Source organism: Pipistrellus hanaki (genome assembly GCF_964339955.1).
Source record: "Pipistrellus hanaki genome assembly, chromosome: 12".
In the NCBI taxonomy this organism is placed as follows: Eukaryota; Metazoa; Chordata; class Mammalia; order Chiroptera; family Vespertilionidae; genus Pipistrellus; species Pipistrellus hanaki.
In genome coordinates this window covers 49,881,868-49,900,382 of record NC_140514.1, presented here as the reverse complement: position 1 = coordinate 49,900,382, position 18,515 = coordinate 49,881,868, and the positions used below count along the sequence as shown (strand labels likewise).

The window sequence follows — 18,515 nt, the reverse complement described above, 5'->3', positions numbered from 1 at the left end:
CCGTGGCCGGGCCCGCCTGGCCGGGCCCGCAGCGCCGCCGTGGGCGGGGGTCGCGCGGGCGCGGGCGCGGGCGGGGCGGGCGGCCGGAAGGACCCGCGCGGCGGGCTGGGCCGGGCCGGACGGGAGGGGCGGCCTGCCCGCGGCCGCCAGCCGGCCTCCCCGGGCGGGCGCCGGCCAGCACAGCGGCCCGGCGATGCCTCGGTCATGCACAGGGCCCGCCCGCCCCCGCCCAGCCCTCTCCTCCGACACACAGACAGACAAGGTTCCGACCTGCCGCGCCCTGCGTGTTCACAGTCTGTCATGTTTGGTCAGGAGCGGGGCGGGGCTGCGGGCCGGTCTGCGGGGCGCGGGACCCCGGCCGCCCGCCGTAACGAGGCGGTAAAAACTCACGGTTACTAGTGAGCGACACAGACACAGACTTTCCAGTCTGTTAACAACCACGCCAGAGAGATGCGCTCTCGGCACACACGGGCGCGGCCGCGGCCGGCGCCGCCACGCTAGTCTCTACTCGCCGCCGGCGGCCGAGGCTCGGGAGCGGGCGGGTGAGCGCGCCGCGACGCAGGGGTTTGGACAGTGGCCGTGGCGGTGACTGCTCCTCACCGACATGGCGGCCCCGGGGCGGCGTTCGACAAGATGGCGTCGCTCGCCAGCCGGGGACTCCAGGCGCAATATCCCTCCGCGCGCCCGCCTCGCCCCGCCCCCTGCGCGCCTTCATTGCCGGATGCGGCCGTCAGTCACCTGCAGGGGCGGGACTCCGGCGCGGCCGGCGGCGGAGGCGGCTCTGCGGCGGAGGCGGCTCTGGGCCGGAGGCGGCCTCCGCTCGAGTTCCCCGGCGGCTCGGGTCTCGGTGCCGTCGCAGGACGCCGCCAGCCGGGGGTGGGGGAGGCCCCTAGCTAGTGGCTTCTGAAGCAGTCCTTCGTCGGTGTGGGCTGTGTTAATATGCGTCACTCGTGGGGTGTGTTTTTTAAATAGGATATTGGGAGTTATTTTTAATATATTTTTAGTGATGGAGAAATGTACTTTCTCCTTCATGGTTGTAGCGAGCTCTCTTTTTCTAATGCCTAGGACTCAGAATCACGTTTTGAGGAAAATAGCATGGCTGAAACGCCCTTACTTTTTTTTTAAAATGATGGACTTAGGACTTGACCCTCCCAAACATCTGACTTCCCTTTGCCATGCTTAGTGGTAACAAAAAAGGTACAAGTAGGCCAGGCCAGCTTTGGGGACCAACTGCAGTCCTGGCAGGCAGGGTGACCAGGAGTAACTACCCTGGGTGGTCTGATGACAGATTGCTAGCTGGGCAGGTCGTGGCAGGTGTCAAGTTCCAGGCTGTTAGCTTCCTTAGCAACTCACTCTTTGCCTTGAATATGAGCCCAGCTAGTTTCATGCATCTAGGAGGATAAGCCATATTTGAAAGATCTGGGTAATTTTCCAACACCTCGACTGGGAGACGATGAAACTCCTTATTGTTATCTTGTTGCCCATTTATTTACTGCAATTGCTAATTATCCCATACCTACCGACGTAAAAGAAGTATGCAACTCCATTTTGTTTTTTATCCAGTGATTTCAATGCTTTCCCTCACCTCCCTAATCTACCACCAATGGATTTCATGCACCTTTCTTATAATTGCTCCTTTGGTTCTACTGCATAAAAGGGACTGGAAAACTGCCTTTACCCAGAGTCCATTTATACTCCTAGCTTTATCTTTTCCTGTGGACATTACATCAATACCGAGCTCAAATATGCTCCTTTCAAAAAGAAGCCTTCCCAACCACTTTTCTGAATCCTCTTAGTTCTTGGTACTTTTAAATGAACTGTCTGCCTAAAACACACGTGTCAAACACACGGCCCGCGGGCCAAATCCAGCCCGCCAGGCCTTGCAATGTGGCCCGCACTGCGCTGTCATCACTGCACTCCGCTGTCAGTTTATGACATTGTCAGTTTATGACTGTTCAGTAAACCATTTGGCCCGCGATTTAGGCTGGATTTTAGATTTTGGCCCCTTCTCTGATTGAGTTAGACACCCCTAGCCTAAAAGTTGTATTAATCCCATTGGATGACAACACTCTACAAGTCACGTGAACTGTCCACACCTGTTTCCTCATCTAGAAAATGTGGAATAGCACCTGTAATAAGTTGAGTGTCCTGGGTTCCAGTGAGCATTAAGTGGGCTAAATGTGAAACATGTCTGATATTAAGCAAGTGCTTAAATCAATGTTTCTTTTTAGAAACAAAGGGTTTTTGATCCATAGAAGAACCCTAAGGACCGAGCCTAAAAACTATAGCAACTATTTGAGATAACGGGTAGCCAAGTGCAACAAGAAGCCTACATGTAGGGCGGTGCCTGTGCGGAGCTAGTTGATCAGAGCGCGCGTGCGCACTGGGGCCAGGAGCGCGTGCGCAGAGGGGGCGGGCGGCGCATGCGTAGGCCGCCTGCGGGGTCGGGGAGCCCCTCCTTCCTCTCCCCTCTCCGCTGCCGCCGGGGTTGTCACTAGGTAGCTGCGGCACTCCGGACGGGAGGATGGATTTTGAGAATCTTTTCTCCAAACCCCCCAACCCGGCCCTGGGCAGGAAATCGGTCACGGACTCCAACGCCAAGGACTCTGACGACAGGTGACGCCCGTGTTTTGCTGCCCTGAGCGCCGGGGTCCCAGCGGGTTCCGCCCCTTCGCGCGTCCCGGACGCTCAGTCGCGGGGGGCGTGAAGCGCGCGGGAAGCTCAGATGCGGAGCGATGGTGCGGGGCGGGGCGGGCGCGCAGGTGGAAGCCGGAGGTGCGGGGCCCGTGCGGGGCGAGGGTGCGCCGGGAAGCTCCCTTTTCTCCCGGCGGACTAGAGCACGTGTGCGCTCCTAGAAGACAGAGGTCATCTGTCATTTCTCACCGACACGTGCTAGGTACTTTTTCTGTAGAAAATAATGAAACCGTTAGTTCGCCAAGTGGTGAAGTATGAGTGAATAGTCTGCTCTTATTCCACTGATCAGCATCGAAAGACCCTAAGAACTATCATAGAACAGCAAAGACTTTTTGGTTATATTTCCTTTATGTTGAAAGGGAAAATGAGGCCGCTGGCCAAATGGCTCCTAACTCATCTCATTCGTGGAGACTTGGATAGTGTAGTTTCTTTACACCCAGATATTAATTCACTCTTTTCTTTGTGACTTTGAAATGCTAGAAACCCATCTTTTCTTCTAAACCTGCATCCTTGCCCCAGTTTCCCTAGGCCAAAAACTATAACAGAGCCTTTATTCCTTTCTTTCTCTTATCAACTATAAGTCGTATTATGGTTGACTTTACCTCCAGATCACTAAAATCTTTTCACTTCTCTCCGGCTCACATACCTTAATTGGAACTATTGCTTTAATTCAGGCTACCATCAAGAGCTTTATTATGTTGCTTTACATAAAATGTCTTTTAATCTTCACAGCCTTTAAGATATCCATATTTTTGTAGTAGAAAGTTGAGGCACAGAGATGATAAATAACTTGCCATGATTACACAGTATACTATTGATAGTAAGTGGCAAAACTAGGATTAAGTTACTTAGATAAGTCTTCCTCTAGGCCCCATGATTTCATCCCCATGTTTCTAAAGCACAGTTGGTTAAAATAAAACCTATAAATATTGAAAAGAGAAAAAGATACTAATTACTTGCAGATGATAGGATCATCTACAAAGAAAAAGGAGAGGAATCAATAAACTTAAAATACATAAGAGAAATCAGCAATATAAATAATCACACAAAAGAATGTGGCAACATGTAAAAAACCAACAGCAGCCATCAGTTTGAAAATTTTACTGAACTACTTTTATGTCATCCTTTTATAACACTTAAGGATTTTTGCAAAAATGTCAGGTGCAGATGGTATTGCAATATGGTTATAGTGAGTGTCTGAACTATTATTCATATCTTTTGCCCATTCTTCTCTTTGAAATTTTAGGCTCTCTAGTGAGCAGATATTGTACCCCAATTTGTTATTTGTTTTTTGACTTTGCTTATGGCATTATTTTCTATGCATAAAGGTTTTTGTTTTAAAAGCAGTCAAATGATTCAATCTTTTATTGTTTCTTTTTTTTGTTTGTTTGTTTGTTTTTTGTTTTTACTAGTAACTTTATTATGGAACTAGAGACCTGGTGCACAAAATTTGTGCACTCAGAGGGTCCCTCTCCCAGGTGGGAAATCCCTCGGGCCCCTGGGGAGCACACTGACAACCAGGGGGCAGCTCCTGCATTGAGCACCTGCCCCCTGGTGGTCAGTGTGCATCATAGCAAACAGTCATTCTGCCCTAGGGCCAACACTGGCTCTCCAACATCCCCTAAGGCAGGGGTCCTCAAACTTTTTAAAGTGGGGGCCAGATCACGGTCCCTCAGAGAGCTGGAGGGCCAGACTATATGAACTACTAATTCCTACTGTAACACCTCGGCTGCGCTCACTGCCCAAAAAACCTGGCGGGCCGGATCAGACTCCTCTGCGGGCCGCATGTGGCCCGCGGGCCGTAGTTTGAAGACCCCTGCCCTAAGGGGTCCCAGGTTGGGAGAGGATGCAGGCCAGGCCAAGGGACCCCACTGGTGCACAATTGGGCTGGGAAGGGACACAGGAGGTTGGCCAGCCAGGGAGGGACTGCAGGAGGTCTCCAGGGCATGTCCCGCCTGTCTCACTCAGTCCTGATGAGCTGGACCCCAGCAGCAAGCTAACCTACTGGTTGAAGCATCTGCCTCCTGGTGGTCAATGCATGCCATAGCAAGCAAGTGAGTGGCCTTAGCATATTACGCTTTGATTGGTTGAACGGCCAACTGGATGACTGGACATTAGCATATTAGGCTTTTATTATATAGGAATATAGGATTACTCATTTATTGGAGCACCAGCTATGGACAAGATATTATTCTAAGCCCTGGGAACATAATAATATTAAATATATTTTTTAAAAGTCTCATGCTCATGAAATTTATATATTCTTGGGGCACAGGCAATATGTAAATATACAGTTATCAAGTAATGTCATTTTATTCTTTGTTTCATTCTAAGGTCGATGAGATGCCATAGAAACCTAACTCCTGTGTATATCAGTTAGCCTATGGTAAAACTGATTTCATTATATGCTTCATTGTAGTTCCAGGAGCCTATGGATGATATACTGTATGGTATTGTAGGTGGTGATAAATGACAGAGAAAAATGAAAGAGGGTTAGTTGGATAAGAAGGGAGGATGTATGATGGAAAGGATGTAGATATTTTAAAGAAGGTGATTAAGGGAAGCCTTATATATTAACATTAATGAGTAATATGTGAGTAGGGACCTGAAGGAGGTGAAGGAGGTTGATACCTAGCTGGAGAATGTTCCATATAAAGGTCCTGAAGTGCAGGAGCTTGATGTGATTGGGTGGTGGAACAAAGTGGCCAGAATGACAATTGGAGTGGAGTAAGAGTAGTCAGACTTGAGTGGTATTGGGTAGGGTGGGGTAGGCAGATCATGTAGGGACTTGTAGGTGCCATAATAAGGACTTTATCTTCTACCCTACATAAGATAAGAGGCCATTGGAGGGTTTTCAGCAGAGAGTGACCGTTTAGTAGGGTCTTTCTGTTTGTGTTGAGAGTAGAATGTAGTGGGGCAAGAGCTTGCGTCATAGAATTAGTGGTAAGAAGTGGTCAAATATAGATAAAATGTTGAAGATAAACTGGATGTCTTCATGGTTTGGGTGCGGGACATGAGAAGAGCCAAGGACAACATCAAGGTTTTGGGGTGGTATCATTAAAAAGGTTAGAGTTGCAGTTTAAGTAACAGGAGTTCAGTTTTGGATATATTAAGGTTAGTCTAGTAGACACCAGGTAGATATGGTGAATAGGGAGTTGGCTCTGCCTGCCAGCATTCCAGTCTCAGCTCCACCATTTACTAGGTTTGTGGCCAGTTGTATAAGCTTTCTATAATTCAGTTCTCTCATCTGTAAAACGGCCTTTTAAGCAGTAGTATGTACGTTATAGGGTTATTGCGATAATGTGTGTGGGACAGTGTGCGGGCACAGAGTAATCATAATGCAAGTGTTCGCTGCTGCTGTAGTTGCTATTGTCATCATCATTCTGCCCAAGGATATATTACTTCCTATTCCCTGTGATTCATTACTGAAAACTAGGACAATAAAGATCCACAGGATTTTGTTTATTGGCTCTTGCTTCTGTAAAAGGCTCAAAACATGGTAGCTTATCTGATGGGTGTAACTCTGAAGCTCTGAATGGAGATAGATCCGTGGTAAACTGTTAGATTGGATATAGCTGTGAAGCCTGAATTCCTGTAACTTGGAAAGAAGCACAAAGCCACTATTCACATTCTTGTAACATGTTGCTTTGAGTATTATATGTACAGATTGCCTAGTCCTTGCCTTTATCTGGCTTGTAACACATATTTGAAGCTTTATTCAGTAGTCACTACTTTCTGAGACAAAATTGTGTTTAAAGCCCTGTGTCTATACCATCAACCATTATTTCGATTTATGAATTAGCGGACTGGTGCATGAAATTCGTACACAGGGGGAGGGGGGGGGTCCTCTTCAGTCCAGCCTGCACCCTCTCCAATCCGGGACTCCTTAGGGGATGTCCAACTGTCGGTTTAGGCCCGATCCCTCTCACAATCCTGGACCACTGGCTCCTAATCACTCACCTGCCTGCCTGCCTCGTCACCCCTAAGAGCCCCCCCACCCCCTGCAGATCTGGTTGCCCCTAACTGCTGCCCCCCCCACCCAATTACCCTCAACTGCCCCCCTCTTCTGGCAGCCTGGTTGCCCCTAACTTCCTCCCTCCCCCCACCAGTCTGGTCGCCCCTCACTGTCCCCCTGCCAACCTGGTTGCCCCTGGTCATAGGCAGCCATCTTGTGAGGGCATGAGGATTAATTTGCACATTACCTCTTTATTACATAGGATTTTACTGGCTTCTCTATTCACCAGGTGTTTTTCTTGTTGTTTGTTTGTTTTTGTTTGTGTGTGTGTGTGTTTTGGTATTTCCTGTCTTTATCTTTCTTGGGTTCATTTTTAGTTTTGCTGAAATACCCTCAAATAACTTAACTTGGTGATGTGCATGCATGCCAACTTCTCAATCCTTGTGAGTATGAAAACAACTTTTCTTTTTCACCTTCCACTTGAATACAAGTTTGGATTCTCCTGACTTAGGAAAGCACCCTGAATTATACCTGAAATACTCTTCTCCCTTCCATTCATTCCTCTTTGTTTGCTAACTCTTTCATGTCTTTTAGGTTCAGAAAACTTCTGGCACCTAAATCTAGATTGTTTTCTTCATACATATTCATATGTGTGTATGTGTGTGTGTGTGTGTGTGTGTGTGTGTGTGTGTGTGTATATATATATATATATATATATATATATATATATATATCTGTACTTACCACACCATATTGAAATTGCTTTCCTTTTCTCTTCCAAACAGATAGAAAGTTCTCAGAAGGCAGGGACAAGGTCTATTTTATTCATTGTTGTATCCTAGGATTTAAGGCCCAGAGCCTATATGCTGAGTATGATAGATACACAGCATTTGTTGAATGAATTGAACGAGAATGAATGGATAAATTAAAAACCTGCTAATACTTGAGCTAATGTTCAAGGTTATGTAATCTAAAATTTCAGCTTTATTTTTTACTCATAAACATGTTGTCATTAACTACTCATAATAATTTTGTACATAATTCTCTGGAAAGAAGGGTAGGTGGAGTAGAATTTGAATTTGGAATTTGGGCAAGTTGAAGATAAGCCAAAGCTGTGGATTTTAATGGTGTGGGATGAACCCTTTCAGGTTGAAAAAAATTCTCTTGTGTTATTTTATATTTTTGCTACAGAATCGATGATGAAATAGATGATACAGAAGTTGAAGAAGCACAAGAAGAGAAAATAAAAGTAAAAGTGGAATGTGAGCATATTCCCAAAAAAGTAAGATTAAGTTGGCATATTGAAAAAATAGCACAGTAAACCTTCAATTTTGCGGACCTTGATTTAGCAGACAAAATTTCTGGTCCGTATGTCATGTGAAAATTAATATCCTGTTAATTTTTAAATGTTTTAACCAAGATTTGTTTATAATTAAATCAACTGGTTATTATTTTTATTAATTCACTGTTATTTTATTTTATTATAATATTTTTTAAAAAATAAATCTTTATTGTTCAATTTATTACAATTGTTTCTCCTTTTCCCCCCTCCTCCCATAGCTCTCCTCTACTTTTCCACTCCACCCTCTGCCTTTATCTCCCCTCCATCCCCGCCCCCATCCCTCTGTCCTCATCCATAGATATATGATTTTTGTCCAGTCTCTTCCCGTACCCTCCACACAGACACCCCTTTTCCCCTGAGAATTATCAATCCCCTCCCATTCTATGCCCCTGATTCTATTATATTCATCAGTTTATTCTGTTCCTCAGATTTTTAACTCACTTGACTTTTAGATTCACTTGTTGATAGATATGTATTTGTCTTCATAATTTTTATCTTTACTTTTTTCTTATTTTTCCTCTTTTTAAAGAATACCTTTTAGCATTTCATATAATACTAGTTTGGTGGTGATGTACTCCTTTAACTTTTTATTATCTGTCTTTATCTTTCTTGGGTTCATTTTTAGTTTTGCTGAAATACCCTCAAATAACTTAACTTGGTGATGTGCATGCATGCCAACTTCTCAGTCCTTGTGAGTATGAAAACAACTTTTCTTTTTCACCTTCCACTTCAATACAAGTTTGGATTCTCCTGACTTAGGAGAACCACAGTCCTCATCTCCCTGCTTGGAGCTCTTTATCTGACCTTCAATTCTGAATGATAGCTTTGCTGGGTAGAGTAATCTTGGTTGTAGGTTCTTGCTATTCATCACTTTGAATATTTCTTGCCACTCCCTTCTGGCCTGCATAGTTTCTGTTGAGAAATCAGCTGATAATCGTATGGGTGCTCCCTTGTAGGTAACTAACTGTTTTTCACTTGCTGCTTGTAAGATTCTCTGTTTGTCTTTTGCACTTGGCATTTTAATTATGATGTGTCTTGGTGTGGTCCTCTTTGGATTCCTTTTGTTTGGGGTTCTGTGCACTTCTTGGACTTGTAAATATTTCTTACACCAGGTGGGGCAAGTTTTCAGTCATTATTTCTTCAAATAGGTTTTCAGTGTCTTCTCTCTTTTCTTCTGGCACCCTCATAATAATGATGTTGGTACGCTTGAAGTTGTCCCAGAGGCTTCTTACACTATCTTCAACTTTCTGGATTCTCTTGTCTTCTTGCTTCTCCGGAAGAGTGTCCTTTGCCTCTTTGTATTCCAAATCTTTGACTTGATTCTTGTGTTCTTGTAGTCTGCTGTTGGGTCTCTGTATAATTTTTATTTCAGTCAGTGTATGTTTAATTTCTTTTTCATATCCTCGAGGGTCTCATTAAGTTTATTGGCCTTTTCTAGGAAATATTTGAAAAACCTTATAACCGTGGTTTTAAACTCTATATCCAGTCTTTTGTTCTCCTCCATTTCTTTTGTTTCAGATTTCCTTCCTTTTCTCAGCATATTCGCTACTTCCCTGAGTTGGTAGGGTAGCTTTGTGGGCCTGGGTGTCCTATATGGTTCAATGGGTCAGCCTCCCAGTTGCCTGATGTGGACATTCTTGGTGCACCCCTTTGTGGACTGTGTGTACACCCTTGTTGTAGTTAAGTCTTGATTGTTGTTGGTGTCACTGGGAGAAATTGACCTCCAGGCCAATTGGCTGTGAGGACTTGCTGTGTCTATAATGAAAGAATTGCTGTACTGGAGACACGTTTATGGGGGGAGGACTTGTTCCAGTAGGGCTTTGGTGCTCACTGAGTCTGTCTCTTGAATGTTTCCCTTATGAGAGTAGTTGAAATTTGGTGTTGTCTCATACTGACCACTAGATACACTAGTTTCCGGATCTCCAATGGGGGGTGCAGTTCAGCTACTATCTGAAGTCACCCTGCAGGAACTACAGCGAAAACCACAGTCCTCATCTCCCTGCTTGGAGCTTGGAAGCTTTGGAGCTATCTGCACCAGGTTGCAAGTTTGCTAGGTTAAACTGCAATAGAGAAGGCCATTCATATGCAAAAGCCGCTGCTTGGAGCTTGAGTGTGTTTGTAGATTGTGTGGGACAGAGTCTCAGGGTGTCTCTAGGCTAGGGCGTGGCAAATAGCGATGGCTGCCAGTCAGCCTTCTCTGCCTCTCTGACCATGTCCCCGCGTCTCTTGCCCCAGCACAACAAACAATTATTCTTGCACGCAGTCTGCAAGCAAGCCACCCTCACTTTCCGACCCGATGGCAGACAGTCTAGCTTCTCCCCAGAAACTAGATTTCAGAGAGATTGGGAGCTTGTCTCTCTTCGGGTTGAAGAAAGCAACGCCCTCTGCCAGTTGGGATCTGTCGCCTGCCCGTATCACACTCGAGTCACTGTACCTCAGTTTTTCAGCGTTTGTGCCCTGAATGCTCCTTTCTCTTTCAATCTAGTTGTAGAGCTTCCTTTCAGCCAGTGTTTCCGTGGTTCTGGGTGATAGACGTTATGTTTTTAGTTGTAGTTTTGAAATTGTTGTGCGTGGCAGCAGTTTAGGTGTGTTTACCTAAGCCGCCATCTTGGATCTCCAATTCACTGTTACCGTATTTTTTGGACCATAAGACGCACCGGACCATAAGACGCACCAGTTTTTAGAGAAGGGAAATGAAGAAAAAAAGATTCTGAAACAAATAGTGTCCTAAAATATTTTATGTGCATTAAAACCCAACATCACAGTCATAAACACATGTAATCAACCCTGTAAAGTAAACAGCAGCATTTAGAACCATTTTAGAGCCGGGCAAGCACACAGAGACCACACAGAGCCGGGCAAGTAAAAAAACTTTTTTTTTACAGTATATGTGTAGGCTATATTTGGACCATAAGACGCAGGGACTTTTTCCCCCCACTTCTGGGGGGGAAAAAGTGCGTCTTATGGTCCGAAAAATACGGTATTTTAAACAAATTTTAGCAGATCGGCTATATTTTAGAAAACACACTGTAGTAATTTCGCCAACATAAATAAATATTACATATCTACAATTATAGTTTACATATTTAAATCCAAGAGTCACTGCTTGTAGCCAATGTTTGGCCAATGATTAGAATGTGATCACACCTTATTGCACACATGATTGGTTCTATTTTTGAGTGGTGTCACTTGCGGCAATAGTATTAACTCATGCCTTGGGATGTTCCCATGTGCACTAAGCCACGCCCAGCCATGTGCATTTGTTTGCTCATGGTAACTGGTGTATGCACACATTTAATAAATTTAAAATTACAGTAATACTTTTCTGTGAAATTAAACTTTTCGTACTTAATTTTAATTGCACAATGTGCATAAATAAAAACAGGTAAATTAATTTGTCAATTATTTAATATACAAATTCGTAAAACATACTTTATTTTATAATGGACTTTCAGCTTTAACAGGCACCCCCTTACCTGAATTAGTCTGCAATATTGAGGTTTTACTGTAATAGATATGAGAAATTTTTTAGGGATCCTGTTTGTTTCATTTTAGTTAGTATTTAAGACACAGTTATTTATATCAAACCCAGTTATATTTTTTATTTTATTTATTAATTTAATTTATTTATTTTATAGAGAGGAAGGGAGAGAGAGAGAGAGCTAGAAACATAAATGAGAGAGAAACATCGATCAGCTGCCTCCTGCACACTTCCCACTGGAGATGTGCTCACAAGGTACATGCCCTTGACTGGAATCGAACCTGGGACCCTTCGGTCTGCAGGCTGCTGCTCTATCTGCTGAGCCAAACTGGTTAGGGCAACCCAGTTACACTTTTTAAAAAATTTATGTTTAAAGGCTTTGTCATTTAACATGAACTATTTTCTAGTGCATTGCATTTATTTTTGTTTTCCCTATTTCTTTCTTTTCTTTTTTTTTTTTAAATATATTTTATTGATTTTTCACAGAGAGGAAGAGAGAGGGATAGAAAGTTAGAAACATTGATGAGAGAATCATCGATCAGCGGCCCCTTGCACACCCCCTACTGGAGATGTGCCTGCAACCAAGGTACATGCCCTTGCCCGGAATCGAACCTGGGATCTTTCAGTCTGCAGGCCAACACTCTATCCACTGAGCCAAACCGGTCCCGGCTGTTTTTCCTATTTCTGAAATGGGTTGTCAAGTATTTCAAAGTTTTCTTCTTAAATTAGATCTAAATTTTAAGGATATCATATTGCTAATGTAACTAACCTTAGAGATTTCAAGCTTTAAAGCTTGTATTCATTTGCTAGGACTGCCATAACAAAGTACCTGGCTGCTGTTTTCAATGGTTAAGTGTCATCCTGCACATCAAAGGGTGATGAGTTTGAATCCCAGTCAGTGCACATATTAAGGTTGCAGGTTTAATCCCCGGACTGGGCCTGTATGTGAGGCAACCTATCGATGTTTCTCTCTCTCCCTCTCCCTTCCTCTCTCTCTCAAATAAATGAAAAATGTATTCTCAGGTGAGAATTTTAAAAAAGTATTACAAACTGGGTAACTTAAAAAGTGGAAGTTTGTTGACGCATGCTTCTGGAGGCTAAAAGTCTGAGATCAAGGTGTGGGCTGTGAAAGGGAATCTGTTCCAGGCCTTTCCCATAGCTCCTGTGGTTTGCTGGCATCGTTGGTGTTCCTTGGCTTGGCTTCCAGAGCATCACCCTGATCCTTACCTATCTGTTTGAATGGCGTTCTCTGTGTGCATGTCTGTGTCTAAATTTCCCCTTTTCTTAAGGACACTGGCTTTAAAGGATTAGAGCCCACCCTAATACCTCTTTTTAGTTATACATACAATGCCCTTTAAAAAAATAAATAAATAAAAGAAAAAGGTCACATTCTAAGGTACTTAGGGCTAGGAGTTCAACTTAAGAATTTGGAAGGACACAACCAGTAACAAAGCCAATATCTGCTCTTCTTTTGCCTCTTTTTCTCTTTTGAACTTTTTTTAATTATTAATTTTAGACCATTACAAAAGAATGGGTTTTAATTGGCACCGAGACTCACAGATACGAATAGACTGTACTGCGATACTCTTATACATAGGTCTGTACAAGATATAAGACAGAAAATATATCAGGTACAGCATCTTCAGCTCCTCAGGAAGACTCTCAGCTACCGAAATATATGACTTCTTTTGCCCTGCTATAGACTAGGGCCAAAATTGACAGGGAGAAATTACAGCTTGGATTCCCTACAATTTTTTCCTATTATGTATTTTTGTCATTTGAGCCCACTACTTCATGCCCATTTAAAGTTCTCTAATCCATGTATAACACTATACAGGAGATAGACAGGTACGACATTCCAGGATATTTTCAGTGGTTTCCAAGGAGCAGTACTGTGAGAAGATGGACACCTATATTATTCCTAAGGAGGCTTGCTTTAGCCCAGGCTCTTTACTCACAAGTGTGTAGAATGTCAATGTATCACAGCTGATTAAAAAGAAAGCACCCAGGAAAACACATTGGAAATTAAGAAAGATCATTACCATCAGAGCCTCTGGTGCCTCCCTTCTCGGCCATCCTCCTTGTTTCTTCCTAGAGTCCTAACTTACCTTTCTCTTCTTTACAGTTTTACTAGTGCTGTCATCCATAAGAACACAGTTTGTTCTTGCCCATTTTTGTACTTTATAGAAATAAGATAGCACCATGAATGTTCTTTTTCTCAACATTATAAGATTCTTAGATGTTATGGTGTATACTTCCTTGCTTGTTTTCTTAACTGCATAGTGTTCCATTATTTGAACATACTAGATCTGTTGTTGGTAGACTTTTCTAGGCTTACAGTTAGCAAACCTTTAAATTGGAAAAAGAATAGGTTTTGGTAGCTATGATATATCTTACTGTAGTGCATTTTTAATTGGGCTATTACAACTTACTTTTGTGAAATCATCAGTCACTGAATTAAACCATTTGAAAGTATAGTCAATATCATGGGAGAAATAAAATGTAAACTGTAATACTGTATTTTTTTTTTAATACAAGAATCTCTGCTTCTTTTAAAAAATTATATCTTTATTGATTTCAGAGAGGAAGGGAGAGGAAGAGAGAGACAGATTGAGAGAGGACCATTGATCGCTTCCCCTACTGAGCATTGAGCCTGAAACCCAGGCTTGTGCCCTGACTAAGAATTGAATCCTGACCTCCTAGTTTAATGCTCAACCAATGAGCCACAGCAATTAGGCAGTTTTTTTAAATCAAAAAGTTAAGATTTGGGGATTTACTCTGTTAATTCAGCAGAGTACGTGTAGTATACAAAATTCAGGATCTTCCCTCAAATTATCTTTTAAGATGGCTGTGTCATACTGGTTTTTTGTTTGTTTGTTCGTTTTTGTTGTTGTTTGTTTGTTTTTTAACTCTGGAAAATTTCAAATACCTGAGAGTGGAAAGAATAGTATATGATCCTCGATGTATCCATCACCTATCCTCAGCAATGATCAGTTTATGGCCGGTCATTGTTTCTTCTTTATAACCACATGGTCTTGAATCATGCTAAAATTTTCAAATTGAAATTTTAATTTTTACTTAGTTTAGGCACTTTGGAAATTCTACAACTTCACCAGAGAATTTGCTACATAGAAAATCAAGAAGTAAGGACTATGATGTATACACTGATAATATCTGCAATCAGGAACCAAAAGATACTTTTGCTAAAGAGCTTCAACAGTACAAACAAACCAAGGAAATGGCAAATGCTGCTCAGTCCGTATTGTCTCATAAAGAATCCTTGAAGAAAGAGGAAGCAACGTGTACACAGAAAGGTAAAGATAAAACTTTTATCATTTAAAGTCTATCTATAGGAGCAATCACTTTGTCCATGACTTGGGGGTTGGAGATTCTCCTGCATTTTACGATAAGACTAGAGGCCAGTATATGAAATTTGTGCATGGGTAGGTTCCCTAGGCCTGTTCCATGAGCAGGGCCAATCAGGTTCTTCACCTCCCTGCCTCCAACCTCTTGGCCTCCTCCTTCTCTCGCTCCCTCAGCTCCCCACCACTGCTGACTGCTGATTGCCTGCCATGTTCTGTGCTGCCCCCTGGTGGTCAGCGCAAGTCATAGCGAGCAATTGAACTCCCAGTCTCCTAGTCTAACTCCCCAGGGGACACTTTGCATAGTAGCCTTTTATATATATAAATCATCGTTTATATGGATCTTTACTCCAGATATGAGATACCCTTCAACACCTGGCCACTCAATGTACAATGCTCACTGAGTTTGCAGGAGGAGCTGGGAGTTCAGGAGACTTATCAAAAGCTATGACTACTTTGAAAGGGAGGGAAAATGCTAAATCCCAGCCTCTGCATGTAAAAGGGACAAGATATACTTGTTTGTATTGCTATCATCTGAAGATGAATTGACTCAATGTCAGGGATGGTGGTGTGTAGGACTAATTTCACGTATATGTTCTTTTACATATCTTAGTTTCAGGTTACAACTTAGTGATTAGTCAGTTATATGACTATAAGGTGAGTTATATAAATAAATCCAGTACCCATCTAGCCCCATACATAATTATTAGAGTATCATTGTATAAATACAGTACTTGATCCTCATTTACTGCCTCCCCCTTTAAAATGCTTTTCTGTTTAATATGGGTCATAGATGAGTTTAATCTATATAAAATGTTTTCAGTGAAAAATCTGATAGGAATCTACACAGTCGGTTTAAACATTTGAAAGTTTTACTGTTACAGTTTTATTGTTACTGTTATATGGCAGTTCCTAACTAGATTCCTCCTACCCTGAACACTTCAGAAGGATCTTGCTTGTGGCTAGACTGGGGACTGAACCTGCAATGTAGCTAGCTATGTGCCCTGACTAGGAATCAAACCTGAGACTCTTTGGTGTACTGGACAACGTTTCAACCATCTGAGCCACACCAGCCAGGGCTGCTATTGTACTTTTATATCATCATTAAAATTAATTTTCTGTTTTCAGATATTGAACAAAGAAATAATAACTTTAAAGCTGCCCATAAGAATGGTAAACAGAAGAAAATGAAGCGGAAATGGCCTGGCACTGCAGACAAGGGATCAAATCCATCACTGAGGAACGGTGGCTCACCGGGACAGGTAAAAAGACCATTTCTGCCTTACCCTCAGTGTCAAGTTACAAAACGAGGGTTATCAGAGGTGAAATCTCCGACCACAGTGGGCTACACGTTCTTGCTCACACAGGAGCTGCCAGCACCGCCTTTAAGCCCTCGTGCTGCACCGTTTCCATGCATACATGCACATCAGTATTCCCTTCATTTGTTTACATTGACTTGATTTTTGAGTGTTGTGCTGTCAGTGTATATGGACAGACTGACGGGTAACAGGGAGAAAATACAATAATCATGACCATATTTCAAAGGCCACAGAGCCTTATAAAGTTTCTGCAGTTGCAATTCTGGGCTACTAGGTCTTATTTGATTTTGCTTGTAGAGTTCTTTCTGTACGTGCAATCAGAGGGGGACTATAAGCGACTCCTCTGGACTCTGCCTTTCTAAGGGCTTCTAAACTGGTGGTAACAATTTTTATCAGGTTTGGCCACAGGGACATGTGCTAAATTGTTAGAAATACTAAATTGTCTACACCAATAAAGGGTAATATGCTAATTAGACCGGACATTGTTCCAGACGTCCTTCCTGACTAAGCCATGGAGACGTGCTGAGGTAGAGGCGGTTAGGGGCGATCAGACCAGCAGGGAAGAGCAGTTAGGGGCAATCAGGCTGGCAAGGGAGAGTAGTTAGGGGGCAATCAAGCCGACAGGGGAAGCAGTTAGGGGTGATCAGGCAGGCTGGGGAGCAATTAGGGGTGATCAGGTAGGCAGGCAAGCAGTTAGGGAGGATCAGGCAGATATGTGAGTGGTTAGGGGTATATAGGAGGCAGGTGAGCAGTTAGGGGGATCAGGCAGGCAGGCAGGCAGGTGAGTAGTTAGGACCCAGGAGTCCTGGATTCCGAGAGGGTGCAGGCTGGGCTGAGGGACCCTCCACCTTTTACCTCATGCACAAATTTCATGTATCAGACTTCTAGTCAAGTTATAACTGTCACTGAAATGTATGGTGCACTGAGGTGTTCCCAAATGCCAGAATGTGGAGGACTTACTCTGAGGTCTTATTACCCACCTAAGGAGTCTTGATTTATTTTTTTAATATATTTTATTGATTTTTCACAGAGAGGAAGATAGAGGGATAGAGAGTTAGAAACATCGATGAGAGAGAATCATCGATCAGCTGCCTCTTGCACACTCCCTACTGGGGATGTGCCCGCAACCAAGCCCTCAACCGGAATTGAACCTGGGACCTTTCAGTCTGCAGGCCGACGCTCTCTCTATCCACTGAGCCAAACCGGTCCCGGCAGGAGTCTTGATTTTTATCAGACATTTTATTCAATTTCTTTGGAGAACAGCCCTCTCTTTTTGCCTAGGATAAACTTCTCTTTGAATGTGTTCTGATGAGGGATGGGCAGAGAGAACTTGTTATAATAGCTTTGTTTGTTTCCATGTAGAATTTAAAAAATATATATATTTTATTGATTTTACACAGAGAGGAATTGAGAGGGACAGAGAGTTAGAAACGTCGATGAGAGAGAAACATTGAGCAGTTGCCTCTTGCACACCCCCCACTGGGGATGTGCCCGCAACCAAGGTACATGCCCTTGACCGGAATTGAACCCGCGACTTTTCAGTCCACAGGCCAACGCTCTATCCACTGAGCCAAACCTGTCCCGGCTCCAAGTAGAATTTTAATTTGTCCTGTAACGGCCTCATTTCTTACCCTCAACCTAAGCTGTGCCTCCAGCTTAGAACTTGCTTTTTTACAAAAAATCTGCCAAGAACCTGTTGAATTCTCTTAATCACTGATGAATGTACCTCATACCCTTCTGTACTTTATTTCTGTGGAATGTCAGGAAGCCATACTAGTTTAGTAGACCATCCTGAATCAGGAGCAGGAAAATTTTTTACTTAAAACTGCTTTAATTAGACTCCTTTACAAAAATGGGGGAAAAAGTTGTACTGTCGTGTTTGTGTAATATAGAGAACAGCAAACATCAAAGCAGTGAGTTTATAGCTAGTTGTGTGAAGGAAAGTATTAAAGCAATCATTTGCATTTTGTGTTATTTCATTGCCCTCTGAAAAGAATCATATCAACTAGTAATACTCATCTCTAATATTACTAAAATAAGCTCTCCAAGGGCAGGTGCCAGCTGTGGGCTTCTGCTAGAGTGGGCACCTATGTTTGCAACTGTCATTTCAAGACAGCTCCAGCAGCAGTTAAAAAAGCATTCCTGAAAGTAAAGTTAACCTGATTAAAGAGAACCGGGCAGGTCTTTCTTGACCTCCTCTATGTCACCAACGCTGTGAATTATGGGAACAAGAATAGGCTTTGGTAGCTATAATATATCTTAGTGCATTTTTAATTGGGTCATTACCATTGCCATTGTCCTGGTTTTATTTATACTACTAAGTCATCTTGCTTTTTTTATTTAATACAAGAAAATCAAATAT

The 18,515-nt window shown here is 43.0% G+C and overlaps 2 protein-coding genes across 3 annotated transcripts in view; one reads left to right on the top strand and one right to left on the bottom strand.

The window, feature by feature from the left end:
* Positions 1-657, bottom strand: part of ZC3H6 (zinc finger CCCH-type containing 6) — a 49,287-nt gene extending 48,630 nt beyond the window's left edge. The window contains exon 1 of the mRNA XM_084900215.1: positions 271-657. Within this exon, the coding sequence (XP_084756341.1) occupies positions 271-302 (32 nt within the window). The 5' untranslated portion in view covers positions 303-657. The remainder of the gene's footprint in view (positions 1-270) is intronic.
* Positions 658-2,369: 1,712 nt separating this feature from the next.
* Positions 2,370-18,515, top strand: part of ZC3H8 (zinc finger CCCH-type containing 8) — a 34,166-nt gene continuing 18,020 nt past the window's right edge. Inside the window, exons 1-4 of one of the 2 annotated variants that reach the window (XM_084900254.1) lie at positions 2,372-2,616; positions 7,841-7,931; positions 14,555-14,786; positions 15,963-16,096. In XM_084900254.1, the coding sequence (XP_084756380.1) occupies positions 2,525-2,616; positions 7,841-7,931; positions 14,555-14,786; positions 15,963-16,096 (549 nt within the window). In that variant the 5' untranslated portion in view covers positions 2,372-2,524. Of the gene's footprint in view, positions 2,617-7,840; positions 7,932-14,554; positions 14,787-15,962; positions 16,097-18,515 lie in introns of both variants that reach the window. The other variant, XM_084900255.1, reaches the window with a different exon arrangement.